General features: G+C 42.4%; 1 protein-coding gene across 11 annotated transcripts in view; it reads right to left on the minus strand.

Annotated features, from left to right (window-relative positions):
• Positions 1-1,376: 1,376 nt before the first annotated feature.
• The window catches only part of LOC109897944 (epidermal growth factor receptor substrate 15), a 31,733-nt gene continuing 11,961 nt past the window's right edge, over positions 1,377-21,148 (minus strand). For 2 of the 11 annotated variants that reach the window (XM_031833365.1, XM_031833364.1), the window contains exons 13-25: positions 19,139-19,211; positions 16,914-17,075; positions 16,521-16,709; positions 13,883-14,206; positions 13,637-13,762; positions 12,349-12,487; positions 9,353-9,397; positions 8,871-9,226; positions 8,557-8,626; positions 8,377-8,447; positions 8,001-8,148; positions 7,020-7,207; positions 1,377-4,149 (exon numbers count right to left, since the gene is read on the minus strand). In XM_031833365.1, the coding sequence (XP_031689225.1) occupies positions 4,006-4,149; positions 7,020-7,207; positions 8,001-8,148; positions 8,377-8,447; positions 8,557-8,626; positions 8,871-9,226; positions 9,353-9,397; positions 12,349-12,487; positions 13,637-13,762; positions 13,883-14,206; positions 16,521-16,709; positions 16,914-17,075; positions 19,139-19,211 (2,035 nt within the window). In that variant the 3' untranslated portion in view covers positions 1,377-4,005. Of the gene's footprint in view, positions 4,153-5,650; positions 5,866-7,019; positions 7,208-8,000; positions 8,149-8,376; positions 8,448-8,556; positions 8,627-8,870; positions 9,227-9,352; positions 9,398-12,348; positions 12,488-13,636; positions 13,763-13,882; positions 14,207-16,511; positions 16,710-16,913; positions 17,076-19,138; positions 19,212-21,148 lie in introns of those variants that run through there. The other 9 variants (XM_031833361.1, XM_031833359.1, XM_031833360.1 and 6 more) reach the window with 7 other exon arrangements.

Genomic DNA, 21,148 nt, shown 5'->3' on the forward strand with positions numbered 1-21,148 from the left:
CTCGTTACCTGTATTAATGGCACCTGTTTGAACTTGTTATCAGTATAAAAGACACCTGTCCACAACCTCAAACAGTCACACTCCAAACTCCACTATGGCCAAGACCAAAGAGCTGTCAAAGGACACCAGAAACAAAATTGTAGACCTGCACCAGGCTGGGAAGACTGAATCTGCAATAGGTAAGCAGCTTGGTTTGAAGAAATCAACTGTGGGAGCAATTATTAGGAAATGGAACACATACAAGACCACTGATAATCTCCCTCGATCTGGGGCTCCACGCAGGATCTCACCCCGTGGGGTCAAAATTAATCACAAGAACGGTGATCAAAAATCCCAGAACCACACAGGGGGACCTGGTGACCTGCAGAGAGCTGGGACCAAAGTAACAAAGCCTACCATCAGTCACACACTACGCCGCCAGGGACTCAAATCCTGCAGTGCCAGACGTGTCCCCCTGCTTAAGCCAGTACATGTCCAGGTCCGTCTGAAGTTTGCTAGAGAGCATTTGGATGATCCAGAAGAAGATTGGGAGAATGTCATATGGTCAGATGAAACCAAAATAGAACTTTTTGGTAAAAACTCAACTCGTCGTGTTTGGAGGACAAAGAATGCTGAGTTGCATCCAAAGAACACCATACCTACTGTGAAGCATGGGGGTGGAAACATCATGCTTTGGGGCTGTTTTTCTGCAAAGGGACCAGGACGACTGATCCGTGTAAAGGAAAGAATGAATGGGGCCATGTATCGTGAGATTTCCATCAGCAAGGGCATTGAAGATGTAACGTGGCTGGGTCTTTCAGCATGACAATGATCCCAAACACACCGCCTGGGCAACGAAGGAGTGGCTTCGTAAGAAGCATTTCAAGGTCCTGGAGTGGCCTAGCCAGTCTCCAGATCTCAACCCCATAGAAAATCTTTGGAGCGAGTTGAAAGTCCGTGTTGCACAGCAACAGCCCCAAAACATCACTGCTCTAGAGGAGATCTGCATGGAGGAATGGGCCAAAATAACAGCAAGTGTGTGAAAACCTTGTGAAGACTTCTGTCATTGTTTGACCTCTGTTATATACCCTTTGTTGGCAATGACAAAGTATTGAGAAACTTTAGTTATTGACCAAATACTTATTTTCCAAAATAATTTGCAAATAAATTCATAAAAAATCCTACAATGTGATTTATCTGTCTGTCATAGTTGAAGTGCACCTATGATGAAAATGACAGGCCTCATCTTTTTAAGTGGGAGAACTTGCACAAATGGTGGCTGACTAAATACTTTTTTGCCCCACTGTATGTTTAGAGTATCACAGATTTAAGTTTACCATCTAGGTTTATGAGACCAAGCTAGATTGACACCCATCCCCACACAAAACAAAGTCCAGTGTTGTTCGAAAGGTTTATATTTATTTTTCTGTTTTCAATTAAATGTTTCACTTAGTATATTCTGACCATTACTGACATGTTAAAAAAAGGATAACTCAAAAAAGCCTACGATAAACCCGTTTTTAAAAACCTATAGGTATAGAATGGCTTAGAACAACAAGTGTTTTTTTATTTCAAAATAAAAGAAGTCTATACAAATGACATGATGATCAATAGTATCCGATAGCCTTTAAATACCAGATCGTATAAAAGGAACACAGCGGTCTCTGGAGAATTTACAACGCCATTGTATTTACAAACAGAAACATTTGTTGAATGAACAACACTAGGGGGTCCTAACTGACCACGGTGCTCATTTACAGAATGGTCTCTACGGATGAACCTAAAAACCTGGATGAAAAGCAGGAAAAGGGTCCAAGAGTTGTACATTGGTCAGAAAACAAAAGATCCCAAATTACTTGAGCCACGCCATTCCCTTGTCAACGGTGTACTTTCACATTATACCCCTCTTGATTAGTGACAATTCTAATTGAATCTGGAAACAAAAAAAACAATGGTATGCTTTAAGATGCCTTACAGTTACATTTACACACCCCCCCCCCCCCCCCACTCCAATTCTGTCTCTCCTCACCAATACAAAAAGGCTTTTTAAGTAAAACCCTCAAGTGACTGAAGTTCACAGACAGAAGAACAGCCTTTGTACAAAAAGGCAATGGATACTTTTATCAGACAGTTTTTAAAATGAGGTCAAATCACTGTTGGATCACCTCAGTGAAACACAAAACTAAAAAAAACTAAAACAAGATGGTTCAGAATACTAACATGTGCAGCACCCACTTTCTTTATAACTGAACCCCCTGCTGATGGCTGTATTCAACTGAAGCTAGGTATTAAATGTTGAGCCTATATACAGTGGAGAATTTGCCATATTGGGTCAGGAGTTTTTCCTGAGCAGGAAAATTGGGCATAGTTATAAACTATTGGTTATAACAAGGGTACATAACTCCCTGAATCAGAAGACATGGCTAAACGACTGTATCCCTAAATAGGTGAGACAGGGTGTCACGTGTTGTGGATTTTGGTGACAGAATCAGACAATTTACAGAAGACAGCTATTCTAATAGGGATAATTTGCATTTGTATTTATTAGGGATGCCCATTAGCTGTTGCCAAGGCAGCAGCTACTCTTCTTGTGCGTATTACACTCAGCCTGTATCCGGTTTCTAGTTAACAATTATAATAATTATATATTTTTCCACTTAAAATACATTTAAAAACATCTTCCTGTACAACCAACCTACTTTCCAAAATCTTGACATCTCATTTGTTCAAATGTCACTTCATGAACCACAATAATAGTTTGTGGTCAATAGTTTTGACTCTTGACTATTGGTGGGTAGTGTTGGGTGGGGTAGATTACATTTCAAGAAAAAGCGTCCTACATGCAGAGGTCTGGACATAACTGAACATAAGTTGTTTTACTGGTTTACTTATTTTTTGCAAATGTACAACCCTTAGTACAGCTATAAAACCTTTCAGAATGAAGAGACTATTAGGAGAACGACAGAGGACAACGGAGTGAGTGACCTGGAAGTTACACTGTTTACAAGATCATTATTACTTTCCAAACAGATGAGCATGTGAGTCTTATTCACTGCCTGGTGTTTGGCATATAAAGATACATTTAAGGACACGTTGAAGAGAGGAAGAGTTGAGAGAAAGGTGAACAACCTATAGTAAGTAGGGTGATCAGAAATATATGCACAAATTCAATTCAAGTTAAGTGTAGTCAAAGTAGTCGTGACAACCACCAGTGTGTATCTGAAGCGGGATCTCCTCTTTTCCTTTCCAACCCTCTGCACCGTTTGACTACTCTATACATGAATTTGGCTACTCTCGTAAGGACATACGTCAGGTAATCTCTAAGATGTGTTTTTACACAAGCACTAGCAAAACCTCAGCTCAGACATTAAATCCAATTCATTATTTTTTTTACATGTCTGGTATACAGCCAAATAAATCAAATATGGATTACAATTTGACATTGGTTTACACCCAGATGAATTAGAGTAACATGACTCTTATTATCTTGTTTGAGTTAATCATATTATAAAGGTCATAATTTCAAAAAGAAAAAAAACAAGTGGGAAGACAGGAAAAAGGCATGTTGTGTTAGCCACTCTTACATTCAATCTCAGGGAGAAATGGTTACCATAAGTGCTCAATACTATCTGGTGGTCTCAGTATGAGCAGGCTTCTAGACAAGAGCATTGCTAACAGGGGCATAACTTTTGCAGTTAGTTATTAACAATTAGGTCTGTATACATATACTTTACAATCTCCATGTCTAATTACTGTATCAGGAGAGATATTGAAGTCTAACAGAGAACATCACAGTTCCTATACCCACCACCTGGCCAAACACCATTGAAGACACACTGAAAATGCCATAGATGAGTGAAACAAAATGAGAGGGTAGGAGAAAATTAAAAGGGGTTAATGGGTGGGAGGAAGAGCCAATACTCAACATCTCTTCATTGGGTCTGAGTAGGCCATTTAGTTCAGTTCTCCCACCCCTCCCTCCTTCCTTTGGTTAGTGCTGGGTCACACAGGGCAACCGAGAGTCTTTCAGGAAAACTCTGACTTGCTCAGGGCAATGGCCAGCTCCAGATCCTCTTGCTCCTGTTGTGCCTGTCTGGCCAAGCGCTCCTTCTCCTCCCGCTCACTCTCCCTCTTCGCCCACTCAATCATGTCCTCCTCAGTATGGTACTGCTGCTTCACACCACATAGAAACACACACACACACACACACACATCAGAACACCTTAGAAGCAGCCTATTCTACATCACCTCCCTGATGGTGCCACTGCACTCAACCTCCCCCATCTTGACACCCATTTTTAAAAAAGGGACACAGTAAGTTGTGAACGGTCCTGTATTAAGCAGCAGCATACTGATCCCCTTGACATCTTATTGTTTATGGTAAGCTGCACCATTCTCAACATTTCAATAGAGCTTCTTGTATGTTCCAAAAGCAAACGGTTGCAATTTCCTCTTATAATGTTTAACATGAAAATACATGTATTAGCTCCAGATCAGTGATAGGGGGGCAGTTGAGTGGCTGAAATCCCTGTATGGCTGTAAAGCATGTCTGCATGTGACAGCCTTCACAGGTGAATTTCACAGAGCAAGACACATCATGCACATTTTAGACAGTGGGATGATAAAATATGGTATATTTAAGCAATAAGGATCAGGGGGGGAATTTATGGCTAATATACAACGGCTAAAGGCTGTTCTTACCCTCGACACAAAGTCCCTGGATACAGCCCTTAGCAGTGGTATACCGGCCACATACCACAAACCTCGAGCTGCCATTATAAACTGGTTACCAATGTAATTAGGGCAGTAAAAATAAATGTAAAGTCATAGCTGTGGTCTACGGTCAGATATACCACAGGTGCCAGCCAATCAACATTCAGTGCTCAAACCACCCAGTTTACAAGTGTTTAGCTCACACACACACACACACACCTGGTTCTGCAGTGTTCCATATATACCGGTGACCACAAGTTAAGACAGTATAGTAATGCAATATACTGACGATTGGCTCGGAGATTGCCAATCTGTATTTCTTAGCACTAAAGTTAATGTCAATGAAATCAAAGAGAGAGATATGTGGTTGGTACTGAGAGAGAAAGCAGGTACTGATTCACATTGTTCATAATGAGGTGTGGGACTTCAACAGTTTGTGACCCATTAAAATCACTCATGACGTACAGTCTGACAGCACAGCAGGAGTGAATATTAATGGATTTACAACCTGGACCAAATATACTGCAGATGGCGTAAACGTCTCAGAAAAAGTATACCAACTTATGAACAACATACTTGTGGGAATAGATCTGTGAATTGGATGGTAATGTCCCTGTAGGATGTTCCAGCTTTGTCTAAATGCAGTTATTCACATGGGATATAAATGGTTGGTGATGGATGTAACATGATAGAGGAAAAATTACAACGTAACTTCAAAGTATATCAAAATACTGTAAATCTAACCAACATCCAGGAATGCTTATACGAGACCAGTAAAACTAGGTTTTTGAATTCGGACCAAATCGATTTTTTACACCTCAAGCTTTAATTCAATCCGGGATTTGAATACGCCAGAATTCATGCATCATAACAAAATGTTAAAAAATGTGCAAACAGTAGCTATCTGTACTAAATCTACCTGGTGGATATGGATACACATGGAGCCCAGAGATGGAGATAGTACCCTTCATAAGATGTTTTATTGAGCTCATTTGACTGAGGAAGAGATGAGAGTAAAGACCCAGAGAGAGCAGAAATCTTTCTTCCACAGTGCAGATTGGTGGCGGGAGTGGTGATAACAGGATGAATGGTGGGAAGCAGAAGGAGGAGTGATTCCAGTCAGAGTGAGATGGTGGAGGCAGTGAGGGGGCTCTGTAGAGGATCACCGGGAGCCTGCAAATCAGACACAAGGACAGCGCGTGCAGGGCAGGGTGCAGGTCATGCAGAGTGGAGGCAGTCAGAGGGAGCAGGAGGAATAGGAGCTCAGTCAAGCCATTTAGCGTTTCTGTGGGTGTGCTAAATACATTCAATCACAAGAGCCAAAGCAAGCAGCCTAGCCTTTCCATCCACAGCCAACCAGGGGCCCCTGAGGGCTATGCATCAGGAAGAAGAAGATTTGGTGTGTGCCTGAAGTCCCACTAGTGGTGACTAAGTTCACTCAGTGAAAATGTTACCCATTTAAAATATACTAGAATATGTTTATTAATATTTATACACCTATGGCTACACTATTAAAGGAGTAAAGTTATTTGAGGGAACATCAATTACAAGTCTGAACTTCAACTTATAAAATAAACAAAAATGTTATTAAAGATAAGCAATAAGGTCCAAGGAGGTGTGGTATATTGGCCATAAACTAAAAATCCTGAGGTATTATTGCTATTATAAACTGGTTACCAATGTAATTAGAGCACTACAATTAAATGTTTTGTCATACCCAAGGCATACAGTCTGATGCATTCAGGGCTAGATCCACCCAGTTTTCTATAATTATATTTATAAACTGGATGGTTCTAGCCCTGAATGCTGATTGGCTGACAGCCATGGTATATCAGACTTTATACCACGGGTATGACAAAAAATGTATTTTTCCTGCTCTACCTTATGGGTTTGTAGTATATGGCCAATATACCACAGCTAAGGGTTGTGTCCAGGCACTCTGATACGTTGTGCATAAGAACAGCCCTTAGCCATGGTGTATATAGGTCTTATACCACACCCCCTCGTGCCTTAATGCTTTAATTAACTTCACATAAAGAAACATTGTCAAAGTAATATGCAATACATAAGGAAGAAGGAATATATAAAACATTATATATCTCATTAGAAAAACAAAGGAATGCTTTTAAAATAATGAAATGTATAAAATACAACTATATTTCCTTAAGGACTTATAAATGCTCCTTAGGTAGGTTGGTAGTTTGAGAGTTTAGCTATGGACGGAGGGGAGGCTGAGACTGCCGTTTGGTGGATGGCTTGTGAGCGAGGAAACAGGGGAGGGCAACCTAGACGGTGTCATGAGGAGAGGGGGCTGGGGAGGTTCTCACTTTGTCAAAGCTGGCAAATCGGTCTGGGTCCCGTGCGGGCTGGCGGGGTGAGGATGGGGCAAAGGGGTCTTGGGCAGCATCCTTAGCAGGTTGGGAGAAAGGGGGGTCTCCTGGGCCCTGGGGCAGAAACGGCCCCCTTCTGTGGAACGAGTCCGACAACTCGGACCTGGAGATGTCGGCTCTTTTACCTGCATTCAAAAACACACCAGAGTTTGTTAGGAAAATGTGGCGCCAGACAACGTGACGGGGAAGATTTGGATTTACCTGCCCCATATGCAAAACTCATTGGGGTGTCGAACCATGGTGCTCAGAATGACAGAAATCACATTTTGATTATGGTAATGCATCTTAACAGAACATGCATCTCATGTAATGATACAGCCAATAAAACAATCAAATCATTTTCCAAAATGCAATTCGTAGGAAAACACCATTCTAAAAACAGATCACACGATAGATATTCCACATGTGACAGATGAAAATCTTAAGAGGGGGAATCTAAAAGATACAACTAGGATAACTTGTTAATATGACTAGGATTGTGCCTTTCAGGACAACAAAAGAAAGTTGTTATGACATGGAGAGAAATGGCAAAGCGGTGGGTCCAATAGGGAAATAAATCTGTCAATTATAAATACACATGTATATACAGGAAGAAATCAAATCATATATATTTTCTCTCTCGGTCATTTTGGCTGACAACAGTTTAACTTATCGGCATTTCATTTATTTATGTTTTGGCCAAAACCCACAGAAACCCTGACACACCACCACCCAGAGCACTCAGGTCAGTAAGTAATGAGAGGCCCAGGGAAGAAGTCCAAGCAAAAGTGCAACAATGACTACAAAATCCCACAAGGTACCAAATCTCCATGTTTTCAATACCAATGCCATTCTGTTACTTGCAAATGGCAGCAGAAAAGCACGGACAAACAGTCTAGAAACAGCATGAAAGAAAATGTGCTTTCCAGAAGGACTGACCTGGGGGTGGTGGGGGAGGTCTGGTGGGCGTTCCTGTCTTGGGGGGCAAGGCTGGGGGAACATCAAGGCTGCTAGGCTGGCTGTCCTCCTTGAACAGGTTCTTGTTGTTGGAGGAGTTGGATGAGGCGAAGGGGTCGGCACCGTTTGACTTGAAAACAACCAGAGATCCAGAAGAGCATGACTGACATCTCTCCCTGGTGTTCATGTTTACATCAACACCACCTCATCACATCCCCCCCCCCCCATTATTCATGCGGTTAGCGGGATCAAAAATGTCCTTAACGATCACTAATAGCTAGTGATCCTTAGTTTTCGTCACATCTCAGCCATGATGGTACACACCAAGGACAACTTGAGAACCCAATCATGACTTTACCTTGGCCAAGGCACTGAAGTCTGCAAATCCCACTCCAAATGATTCAATGCCAAACACAGCAGCAAATGGATCTGAAGCACACACATGTAAATATTGTTCAACAACACAGTTTAGCCAGACAGAGTACTACCATTTGCACTACCACCCACTCCCAAGAGGGAGGCTCCATCCTCGTCTTACCTGGGTCAGAGCCAGTATTTCCAGCAGTGCCTCCAGGTGCAAAAGGGTCATTGGTTGCTGCAATGAGATCCTTTTGGGAAACACATACAATGTCAGTTATAAACTAAAACCCGACAGACAGCGCACAACTAGCTAGAATAATTAGAAGTGCACAGTCATTCCTCATTACCATGCACAGACTGAATCTATCTGGGAGCATAATTAACACAATGTGCTGGTGCAGGAGGAGGGTTTTTTGGTGGGGTAAATTGGGTAGCTGCCTGAGTGAATATCCCTGAGGCATATGGACAGTTCAGCATGGTGGCACCACTCACAGTGGGGAGCTCAGAGCCTGGCTGGGAGCAGCTGAAGGGATCCAGGCCTGTAGTACACTGGGAGCCAAACGGGTCTGCCTCTGCCAGGGAGTCAATTTTGGATCCAAACGGATCCGCATCCACGTTGTTGACCTTGGCGCTGAAGGGGTCCCTGGCTGCCTTGTTGTTGGCTTTGGAGCTGAAGGGGTCCAGCCCTGCAGCGTCGTTAAGAGGAGCTGGAAACAGGTCAGGCTCCACTAGGCTGGCGCTGCCACTGAAGGGGTCAGCAGAAGGGAAGGGGGAGGCCGAAGACTGCTTGAAGAAGGAGTCAGCAGAAAAGGGATCTGTACCCTTGAATGGGTCCCCTCCAAATGGATCTGTTGAAGAACAGCTACGTTACAGGTTCACATTCAAAATACAGGCTAATATAAAAATATTTCTGATTTGGTGGCTCCAATGTATAGCTGCATTGTTTGAGCTCATACTGAATAAACAACACTCACCGGAAACATCTGCCTTTCCAAACAGATCATCTTTAAATGGATCCTCTGCACAGACAGACAACAGAATCAGCTGGGACTCATTTTTATTACATATGGAAAGTATTCAGACCCCTTGGCTTATTCAGCATTTCGTTAAGTTAAAGCCTTATGTCTAAAATGAATAAAATGGTTGATTAAATGGGGGGGGGGGGGGGGGGGGGGGGACTCACAATACGCCAAAGACAAAGCAAAAAAGGCTTGACATGGATGGATCTCTATCTAAATTTACAGTTGAAGTCGGAAGTTTACATACACCTTAGCCAAATACATTTAAACTCCGTTTTCACAATTCCTGACATTTAATCCTAGGGAATTTTTACTGTCTTGGGTGAGTTAGGATCACCACTTTATTTTAAGAATGTGACATATCAGAATAATAGTAGAGAGAATAATTAATTTCAGCTTTTTTTTCTTTCAACACATTCCCAGAAGTTTACATACACTCAATTAGTATTTGGTAGTATTGCCTTTAAATTGTTTAACTTGGATCAAACGTTTCGGCTAGCCTTCCACAAGCTTCCCACAACAAATTGGTGAATTTTGCCCCATTCCTCCTGACAGGGATGGTGTAACTGAGTCCGGTTTGTAGGCCTCCTTGCTCGCACACGCTTTTTCAGTTCTGCCCACACATTTTCTATAGGATTGAGGTCAGGGCTTTGTGATGGCCACTCCAATACCCTGACTTTGTTGTCCTTAGGACTTGTTTTACTGTGGATATTGATACTTTTGTACCCATTTCCTCCAGCATCTTCACAAGGTCCTTTGCTGTTGTTCTGGGATTGATGTGCACTTTTCGCACCAAAGTACGTTCATCTCGAGGAGACAGAATGCGTCTCCTTCCTGAGCGGTGTGACAGCTGCGTGGTCCCACGGTGTTTATACTTGCGTACTATTGTTTGTACAGATGAACGCGGTACCTTCAGGCGTTTGGAAATTGCTCCCAAGGATGAACCAGACTTGTGGAGGTCTTGGCTGATTTTCCCATGATGTCATGCAAAGAGGCACTGAGTTTGAAGGTAGGCCTTGAAATACATCCGAAGGGAAACATCCAATTGAAACAAATTATGTCAATTAGCTTATCAGAAATTTCTAAAGCCATGACAATTTTCTGGAATTTTCCAAGCTGTTTAAAAGGCACAGTTAACTTAGTGTATGTTACCCTCTGGAATTGTGATATAGTGAATTATAAGTGAAATAATCTGTCTGTAAACAATTTTTTGAAAAATTACTTGTGTCATGCACAAGGTAGATGTCCTAACCGACTTGCCAAAACTATAGTTTGTTAACAAGAAATTTGGGGAGTGGTTGAAAAACAAGTTAATGACTCCAACCTAAGTATGTAAACTTCCGAGTTCAACTAATATATATATATATGTATATATGTCCACACACACGGGTTTCTCTTTATTTTTACTTTGTAGAATAATAATAGGTTAGACAACAAAACTACAGAAGAACACCTATAGAATCATGTAACCAAAAAAGTGTAATAAAAATCTAAATATATTTTATATTTGAGATTCTTCAAAGTAGCCACCCTTTGCCTTGATGAATAATTTTTTAAACTGAAATATCACATTTAAAGCTCGGCACACCTGTTTTTAGGGAGTTTCTCCCATTCTTCTCTGCAGATCCTCTCAAGCTCTGTCAGGTCGGATGCGGAGAGTCGCTGCACAGCTTTTTTCAGGTCTCTCCAGAGATGTTCGATACGGTTCGAGTCCAGGCTCTGGCTGGGCCACTCAAGGACATTCAGAGACATGTCCCCAAACCACTCCTGCATTGTCTTGGTTGTGTGCTTAGGGTCGTTGTCCTGTTGGAAGGTAAACCTTCTCCCCAGTCTGAGGTCCTGAGTACTCTGAAGAAAGTTTTAATCAAGGTTCTCTGGTACTTTGCTCTGTTCATCTTCCCTCGATCCTGACAAGTCTCCCAGTCCCTGCCACTGAAAAATATCCCCACAGCACAATGCTGCCACCATGCTTCACCGTAGGGATGGTGCCAGGTTTCCTCCAGACGTGACGCTTGGAAAACCGGCCAAATAGTTCAATCTTGGTTTCATCAGACAAGAGATTGTTTCTCATGGTCTGAAAGTACTTTCGGTGCCTTTTGGCAAACTCCATGTGTCTTCTACTGAGGAGAGGCTTCTGTCTGGCCACTACCATAAAGGCCTGGCTAGTGGAATGCTGCAGAGATGGTTGTCCTTCTGGAAGGTTCTCCCATCTCCACAGAGGAACTTTAGAGCTCTGTCAGAGTGACCATCGGGTTCTTGGTCACCTCCCTGACCAAGGCACTTCTCCCGCGATTGCTCAGTTTGGCCAGGTGGACAGCTCCAGGACAAATCTTGGGCATTCCAAACTTCTTCTATTTAAGAATGTTCTTGGAACCTTCAATGCTGCAGACATTTTGTGGTATCCTTCCCCAGATCTGTGCCTCAACACAATCCTGTCATGGAGCTCTACGGAGAATTCCTTCGACCTCATGGCTTGGTTTTTGCTCTGACATGCACTGTCAACTGTGGGACCTTATATTAGGCATGTGTGTGCCTGTCCAAATCATGTCCAATCAATTGAATTTACCACAAGTGGACTACAATCACATTGTAGAAACATCAAGGATGATCAATGGAAACAGGATGCACCAGAGCTCAATTTCAAATCTCATAGCAAAGGGTCTGAATGCTTATGTCAATAAGGTATTTCTGGTTATTATTTTTAATAAATAAGCAAACATTTCTAAAAACCTGTCTTTTTCATTATGAGGTATTGTGTGTAGATTGATGAGGGAAACATTTTATTTATTCTAAAATTGTTTAAGGCTGTAACGTAACAAAATGTGGAAATTGTCAAGGGGTCTGAATATTTTCCAAATGCACTGAACATTCATACATACAGTAGGTTTGTCAAGTTTGAAATTCCTCCTGTTAGTACAATAAACTATCTGAGACGTGGAGGGGTAACTCACGGTCAGTGAACGGGTCTGACTGGAAGAAGTCCAAATCAGGGAGTGGATGGGAAGTGATCTGTGGAGGCAGAACAGGCAGGGTAGCATGGGGAGGCTCAGTTGACTCTGGTCTCGGTTCTGGCTCTGGAGAGTCCACCTGCTAAGGAAATACAGCACAGTCCAGCAGACCTGGGTTCAAATAATATTTAGAGTATTTCAATTATTTTCGATTACATTGGAATTAAGTATTTGGGGAGATATACAGTAATAGTCAAAAGTTGACACCTACTTATTCAGGTTAAAATTGTATTTTTACTATTTTCTACATTGTAGAATAATAGCGAGGACATCAAAACGCTAAAATAACACATATGGAATCATGTAGTAACCAAAAAAGTGTGAAACAAATCAATATATATTTTGATGACAGCTTGTTGAGAGCTTGGCACACTTGTCATTCTCTCAACCAGCTTCATGAGGTAGTCACGTGGAATGTACCTCAATTAACAGGTGTGCCTTGTTAAAAGTTAATTTGTGGAATGTCTTTCCTTCTTAATGCATTTGAGCCAATCAGTTGTGTTGTGACAAGGTAGGGTTGGTATACAGAAGATCACTTGGAATGCTTTTCCAACAGGCTCTCTGGAGAGACCTGTAAATAGCTGTGCAGCAATGCTCCCCATCCAACATGACAGAGCTTGAAAGGATCATGTGTGCCAAGCTTGTAGCGTCATACCCAAGAAGACTTGAGGCTGTAATTGCGGTCAAAGTACTGAGTAAAGGGTCTGAGTACTTATGTAAATGTGCTATTCAAGTACATTTTTTATAAATTAGCAAACATCTCTAAAATCCTGTTTTTGCTTTCCCATTATGGGGTATTGTGTGTCGATTGATGAGGGAAAAAAACAATTCAAAACCATTTTAGAATAAGGCTGTAACCTAACTTTTGAAAATGTCAAGGGGTATAAATACTTTCCGAAAGCAAAGTATTTCCTCTTTAAAGACAAGTAGTTGAATGTTTAAATTGTTTTTGGAAATGCATTTGGAAAATATTTACAAAATAATAAAATACTCCCATGCATTTGAACTAGGTCAGTTTGGTATTTGAAATAATGCCAATACTATCAAAGAGTAGGCAATTTATAGGAAAATGTTTTAAATACTTCTCATAGAAGTAGCTGAATAGGGCCACATTATTTAAAAATACTCATTCATAGAAAATATTTAAATAAATGACCTGAACCCAGATCTGGATTCCAGGGGGGAAATCGCATGGCTAAAGATGAAGCGGCCATATTGGACCAGATTGTACCTTGGGAGTGCTAGCTTTAAACGACAACTCCTCATCTTCTTTTTCTATATCTTCGACCTCTGCTTCAACTTCAGCAGTAGGACTGCTGTGCTCCTGAAGGGTGAAAGCAATGGGACTAATGTGCTCCTGAGAAAAGGAAAAATAGCAACTTCAGACACCATGATGGCATAACAACATGCACAACTAGCACTCAGACTTATGAACAAATAATAAATGACCCAGATATTTCATAGTACAATATATTGCCTTCACAAGGTTGTCCTGTGGTACTGGCCAGACAGTGGAAGATAGGCTGTTATAGAGGTCTTCGAAGGCATCAGACTTGGGCTCTGGTTCCTCTGGGGTCTTAGGCCGATCCTCCTCATCTACTTCTTCCATCGGTTCAGCAGGCTCCATCTGTGGCTGGCTGGCTGGAGTCTCCACTCTCAGCTCCTCAGGCTGGTCTTCCTGATGCCGCTCCTTCGCTGAGCCATTCACCAGCACTGGATCCTCCTCTAGGGAATTCTTACATCTGAGCTGGGCCGTGACCATCCGCTCCTCAATCTGTAGATCACTTTGCTTCTGGTGCACCTGCCCTCCATACAAACAGAGGTACAGAGAGCACAGGGATAAAGGAGAGAGAGTGCAGAGTGATGGATATAGATACACACAGTACCAGTCAAACGTTGACACCTACTCATTCAATGGTTTTTCATAATAATAGTGAAGACATCAAAACTATGAAATAACACGCATATAGAATCATGTAGTAAACAAAAAAAGTTCAAATCAAAATATATTTTACATTTCAGATTCTTCAAAGTAGCGACACTTTCCCTTGTCATTCTCTCAACCAGCTTCATGAGGTAGTCACCTGGAATGCATTTCAATTTACAGGTGTGCCTTGTTAAAAGTTCCTTTGTGGAATGTCTTTCCTTCCTAATGCATTTGAGCCAATCAGTTGTGGTGAGAAGGAAGGGGTGGTATACAGAAGATCGCTCTATTTGGTAAAAGACCAAGTCCATATTATGGTAAGAACAGGTCAAATAAGCAAAGAGAAACGATCGTCCACCATTACTTTAAGACATCAGCCAATGCGGGAAAATTTCAAGAACTTTGAAAGTTTCTTCATGTGCAGTCGCAAAAACCATCAAGCGCTATGATGAAACTGGCTCTCATGAGGACCTCCACAGGAAAGGAAGACCCATGCAGCCCAAATAAATGCTTCAGAGTTCCAGTAACAGACATCTCAAAATCAACTGTTCAGAGGAGAGACTGCATGAAACAGGCCTTCGTGGTCAAATTGCTGTAAAAGGACACCAATAAGAAAAAGAGACTTGCTTGGGCCAAGAAACACGAGCAATGAACATTAGACTGGTGGAAATCTGTCCTATGGTCTGATTAGACGCAGAGTAGGTGAACGGATGACCATGTGTGGTTCCCACTGTGAAGTATGGAGGTGTGATAGTGCTTTGCTGGTGACACTGTCGTGATTTATTTGGAATTCAAAGCGCACTTAACCAGCATGGCTACCACAGCAATCTGCAGCGATACGCCATTCCATCTGGTTTCTGCTTAGTGGGACTATCATTTGTTTTTCAACAGGACAATGACGCAAAACACACCTCCAGGCTGCGTAAGGGCAATTTGACATAGAAGGAGAGTGATGGAGTGCTGCATCAGATGACCTGGCCTCTACAATCACCCGACCTTATTGTGATTTTTTCAGTACATATGGGGCAATTATATATTTCAGGAGGAGCCAGCAAAACTACTGCACTCTATGTGCTCTAGGTCATTGGACACCATTAGACATACACATGGTTATTCTTTTAACTGTTATGGCCAACTATGGTTATACCTCTTGGGTTTTTTCCAGAACAGGGGTTCATCTTTCAATGGAGTCAGCAGGATGTCATGTATTGGTTAATCCTGTAGAGTGCCAAGGTCTGTTGCTATGGTCCTACATGCATGAAACTATTTGCGACTCTACAGGTCGCATGTCCTAATATGATAACGGTGGCTAAATGCCAGAGGTGATAAGCCATTAAGAGGAGTTACTATGAGTATGACGTAAGGAGGACAAATGTATAAGTAGTTTGTACCAAGATTGGAAGGCAGTTGTATTCATGATGCAGCTCAGCTTTTATTATGAAGTATTAAAGTCTATTTGAACTCACATGCTCCGGTATTTGTGAAATATGATTGACCAAATGTTTCCACGACAACCTCAACCCAATTGAGATCATTTGGGATGAGTCGGATCACAGAGTGAAGGAAAAGAAGCCAACAATTGCAAAGCATATATGTGGGAACTCCTTCAAGACTCTTGGAAAAGCATTCCAGGTAAAGCTGGTTGAGAAAATGCCAAGAGTGTACAAAGCTGTCAAGGAACAGGGTGGCTACTTTGAAGAATCTCAAATATATTTTGATTTGTTAAACACTTTTTTGGTGACTACATGATTCCATAGTTTTGATGTCTTCACTATTATTCTACAATGTAGAAAGTAGTAAAAAACATTTGACTGGTACTGATAGAGATATACACACACACACGGGTTGGAGAGAACAAAACATGATTGATGAGATAGATTGCTTGGTAAGGATGACATGTAATTTATAAAACCTAAACATTCACTCACCAATAAATCGCATGTCATCCTACTACCGTTATTTTTTCAAATGTCTTTTTACTACTGTTTAATTTCTTTACTTACCCACACACACACACCTTTTTTTCCCGCACTATTGGTTAGAGCCCTACACCTGTTGTATTCGGCGCACGTGACAAACTTTGATTTGATTCATTCTTTCTCGTCAATCATATTTTGTTCTCTCCATTTACAATCTTTGCCACCACCGTAATAGTAATGGTGGTGAGTCATAGTAGACTCACCTGAGATACCTGAGAGAAGGAGTCCTTGACAGATTCCTGCAAGGGGGTGAACTGCTCCCGCGCTGCCTGCACCTTCTCTTCCAGCTGCTGGCTCTCCTCCTGCAGTCGCAGCAGCTCCTCTCTGGCCTGCACCAGCTGCTCCTCGTACTCCTCTATCCTCTGCTCCTGCGCCGTGTGTTCCGCCTCTAGTGACAAGATCTAACACACCCACCAACCACAGAAAGCGAAGCAAGATGTGAGAAAATAGTTCAAACAAAATGGTGGACAATCTGACTGTGACTAGATGTACATTTGACCATCATATGCATTTGCTATTGACTAGATCCTCTCTGAAGGTCCTCTCTGAAGGTGATCCAGGTGCTGTGGGAGATGGTGGTTGGTTGATAGGTTCTGTAGTCTCACCAGCTGGCTCTCATGGCTGCACTGCTGGCAGATGTGACGAAGCTGCTCCTCCAGAGTGGTCTTCTGCTGGTCCAGCTCCTCCAGAGTATCCTGGACCTCCTGGCGCTGAGATTGCAGCCGCTGCAGCTCGCCGCTTTCCTTCTGCACCTGATTCTGCAGGTCCTGAGGAGGGCAGGGATAAGTCACAGCATCCAGAGAAAGATGTGAGAAAAGGAGCAGAAGCACCTATACAGGAGTAGCGTTTGACTGAGTACTCTGAAGAAAAGACTCAATCAATCCATTGACTGCCAGAATATAATGAAAGATTACAAAGTTAGCACAGCCTTGAGGTGCTCCACTGCAACAGAACAAAATCAAATGTGAGCTTCCCCACAGTACCATAACACATTGACTTAGTGTTTATGCCTACATGATGATGTTTATCGAGGAAGTGTGTGTAGGAAGGTGTGGTATAAACTGTAATCAGCCACTACTCAGCACAGGCTCAGAGGGATGAACGTCTTCATCCGTTCCTTCAGAGGAGCAACTCTAAGCTCTGTCTGTTTAAAGCAGCCAGGCAGTCACAGCACAAAATAGAAGCCATTTATCAGACCAACTCAGCAGCGAGGCACTCCTGCCCTCATCCCCTAATCATTCAAGTGCGAGTGCTACAAGTACCAAAGATTAAAAAGCAAACAGTTTAATGATCCCTATTTGCTTAGAATACTTCATATTCAACAATTACATTACTGATTTACTGCAGGGAGATTTACTCCCGATCACTGTGCAAATGTTAAATAGTTAGATTACTACTCATTGGCCTTAATTTTTACTGCATAATCCAATCTCAGTTGCTCATATACCTATTGAAAAACAGACTAGTTTTCCCATTATTAATATATTGATAATGGCTAATTGGCAGTGACTGGGCATTGCGGAGGGGAACCCTGGGGTAAGGAAACAGTGCTGTCGGTCTAATGACAGCCTTTCACGCCATTGGCGTACAATACCAGAGGAAGAGCAGCCTTTCACAAATACAAAGCAGAAAATAACTCATGTTCAACGCAGGGTAATATTGCCATATTCCTATATAGTTTCAATCACTAGGGTTCAAGTGCGGCCGAGAAGTGGCAATATAAAAGGTGTACTAGTGTTAAATGTTAATTTAGTCCTCCCAGAGAGAGTGGGTCAATAGTGAACAGGACCTGAGAGGACGGGATAATTAAACCTGACAGAGAAGATTATAAAGACAAGATTATAGTCACACACTGGCATCGGGCTTACAGCTGATACCCCTCTACTATGGCATTGGCTTATTCAAGAACACTTTAAATTTTCCTAAAAATGCATTAAATAACATATGTACAGAGCCAGATTACAGGGTATTAAAGTATAATTTAATATACAGTGAGCTCAAAGTATAGGGACAGTGACATTTCTTGAAATGATACAATGACTATGGAGGTTAAAGTGAAGACTGTCAGCTTCAATTTGAGAGCATTGTCATCCATAGCGGGTGAATTATTTAGAAATTACAGCACTTTTTATTCATTATTTATTTCAATTTGTCATTTCGCAGATGCAATTATCCAGAGTGATTTACAGGAGCAATTAGGGTTAAGTGCCTTGCTCAAAGGCACATGGACAGATTTTTCACTTATTAGGTATAATTAAGTAGTCAAAAGGTTCAGCATTTGGTCTGATATTCCTAGCACGCAATAAGTACATCAAGCTTGTGATTCCACAAACTTGTTGGATGCATTTGCTGTTTCAGATTATTTTGTGCCATATATAAATGAATGGTAAATAATGTACGTACGTCCTCCAAATAGGTTATATTAATAAATCAGTTCATATGCTTGATATTAAGAGGTAACTGTCGAAATGTATCACTGAAGCAAGAACTAAACAGCTTGAGGCTACAGTTCAGTTCACGCAATCGAGATCGTCAACATCAAAATATCATCATGGTGCACTATAGAGGCGGCTCTGACTCAGACAGGGAGGGTATGTTTGGTTTCTCTGCTGCTCAGCCATAGCTTCATAGCCTAACAGACTCAAGGGGCTACCTCTAACAAATCCAACAAGAGCAGCTGAACAGTAGACTTATTTGACATGAGAAAATGTATTTATAAAACCAGCAGAAAATCGAAATGTAGAGAGTCATCAAGTGGATGAAATGAAGTGAAACAATAAGGGCTGTGAGAGAGCTCAGGGGAGGCATGCAGGCAGCACGTTCACTGTACCTGGACTTCACTGGTCCTTTCTCTGATGCTCTTCTCCTGCTCTTTAATTTCCTGTTCCACATTGCTCTTCTCCCTGGAAGACCAGCACAGCAGACATGAGTATTTAATCACCGTGGAGACCGAGGGCACTCCCAGCCAGGCTACCACCCCACCACCACCTCTACAATCTTGCCCAGCCGACAGCTCCACTCCCTGCACCACCATCCTGATCCTACTGTCGCAGACCACACCGACCGACCAACCAACGCCTGCAACAACTGCCTTGAGGGGGTCTGTGCGTGTGTGTCGTGTGTTCTGGCAGATGAGGCGAGAGAGAGAGGTAGGACTGTGTGTGGCTGCCTGGAGGAAGTGTCAGTGATTCAGCGAAGAGAAGGGAGGGATGAAGCTCTATACCTCCCATTGTTCATTTCCCTGTCTGTTCATCCTCCCATCCACCCCTCCCAACCCTTTCCTGGTCAGATGACAAGGTAGAGGAGAGGGAGCAGAAGACGGGGATAAGTGGAAACATTTGCACAGTAGGCGGGGCCTCGGTTATCAGCTCTCCTACCAAGTCCAAATCTTTCTCCTTGATTTTTATCAAATGACAATAACAAAGCCATTCATTTAGCAAAGTAGAACATAAATATGCCAAAAGGCTGGCCAATAGAATGAATAGTGAATGTAAAAAATTATTAATTTAAACTGAATGAAAAAATGCCAATGATCTTTTTCCATTCATATTTCCACAGTTCATATTATCAAATATAATGAATAATGTTATTTTGATCAACATGGAAGAATGAACCTGTCCGCCTTTCGTTTCAACCAACAGCCACGCATGTAGAGAGAGAGAGTAGAACCAGCGCAGGGAGAAGCTGAAGTGAGGTAGGAGATGTGCGAGTCAGGAGTACAGACTTCACTGACTGTATAATTTAGATGCCCTGGCTGGCAAGTATCCAGAAATGATAGCTGTTGACATTACATGGTCCTAGGAGCAGCTCTCCCAATTTAACAGCCCAAAATTACAGAATTCTGGTTTCAGACAGCAAGTCTAAATCAAAAGACCACCTCACCCCTCCTGCTCTAAGCTGAAGAATACATTGCTTCATCCACAGCCCCTCCAAAAGGTAAGCGCAGGTTTACAGCAGCACCTTGTCGTGGACACTTACAGCAATCCCCAAAAACACACCTTTGCAGCTTCCCGTACATTATCCTCAATCTGATGCCTAAAGCCTAATAATAAAGTTCAAAACTTACACCTGCTATCCAGACACTGATGAAGACTACTACTTTCACATCTTTTCTCACTCTTTACTAACCAGAAAAGGGAAGTTATACAACAACAAACAAATTCATTTCCCCTGTGATGTAGCTGTTATGACTGTAGTGGGGCAGATATGTGATGTGTAAGCAAGTGATAAAATATGGTCTGTACTTCCTCAATTCAAAACAGAGGGGGAAAAACAGAGGGGGCTACCATTGTAAATAAGAACTTATTCTAAACTGACTTGCCTAGTTAAAAAGGGCCAGAGCGAGCCAGCCAGACAGAGCGAGCGAGCCAGAGAGTGAGCAAGCGAACGAGGCATAGCGAACCGGGCGAGCGAACGAACGAGGCATAGCGAACCGGGCGAGCCAGAGAGCGAGCCAGAGAGCGAACCAAACGAGCCAGAGAGCGAACCGAACGAGCCAGAGAGCGAACCGAACGAGCCAGAGAGCGAACCGAACGAGCCAGAGAGCGAACCGAACGAGCCAGAGAGCGAACCGAACGAGCCAGAGAGCGAACCGAACGAGCCAGAGAGCGAACCTCTGGAGACCCTGCTAAAAGGCTCCTTCCCTCCCCTCCTCTCTTCTCATTCCTTATTCAGCCTCCCAGCTCCCTCCATGTGCTCTGGCATCAAACAGCAAGACACACTTCAACGGGAACACGTGTGTGGGTGTCTTTAAACAATATTCCACCGACACCATTACAACTGTACTGTGTATATTTCCTGAAATGGTCCAATATGGTGAGACAAAGCGAGCCCTACTTTC

Source organism: Oncorhynchus kisutch, linkage group LG10 (genome assembly GCF_002021735.2).
Source record: "Oncorhynchus kisutch isolate 150728-3 linkage group LG10, Okis_V2, whole genome shotgun sequence".
Lineage (NCBI taxonomy): Eukaryota > Metazoa > Chordata > Actinopteri > Salmoniformes > Salmonidae > Oncorhynchus > Oncorhynchus kisutch.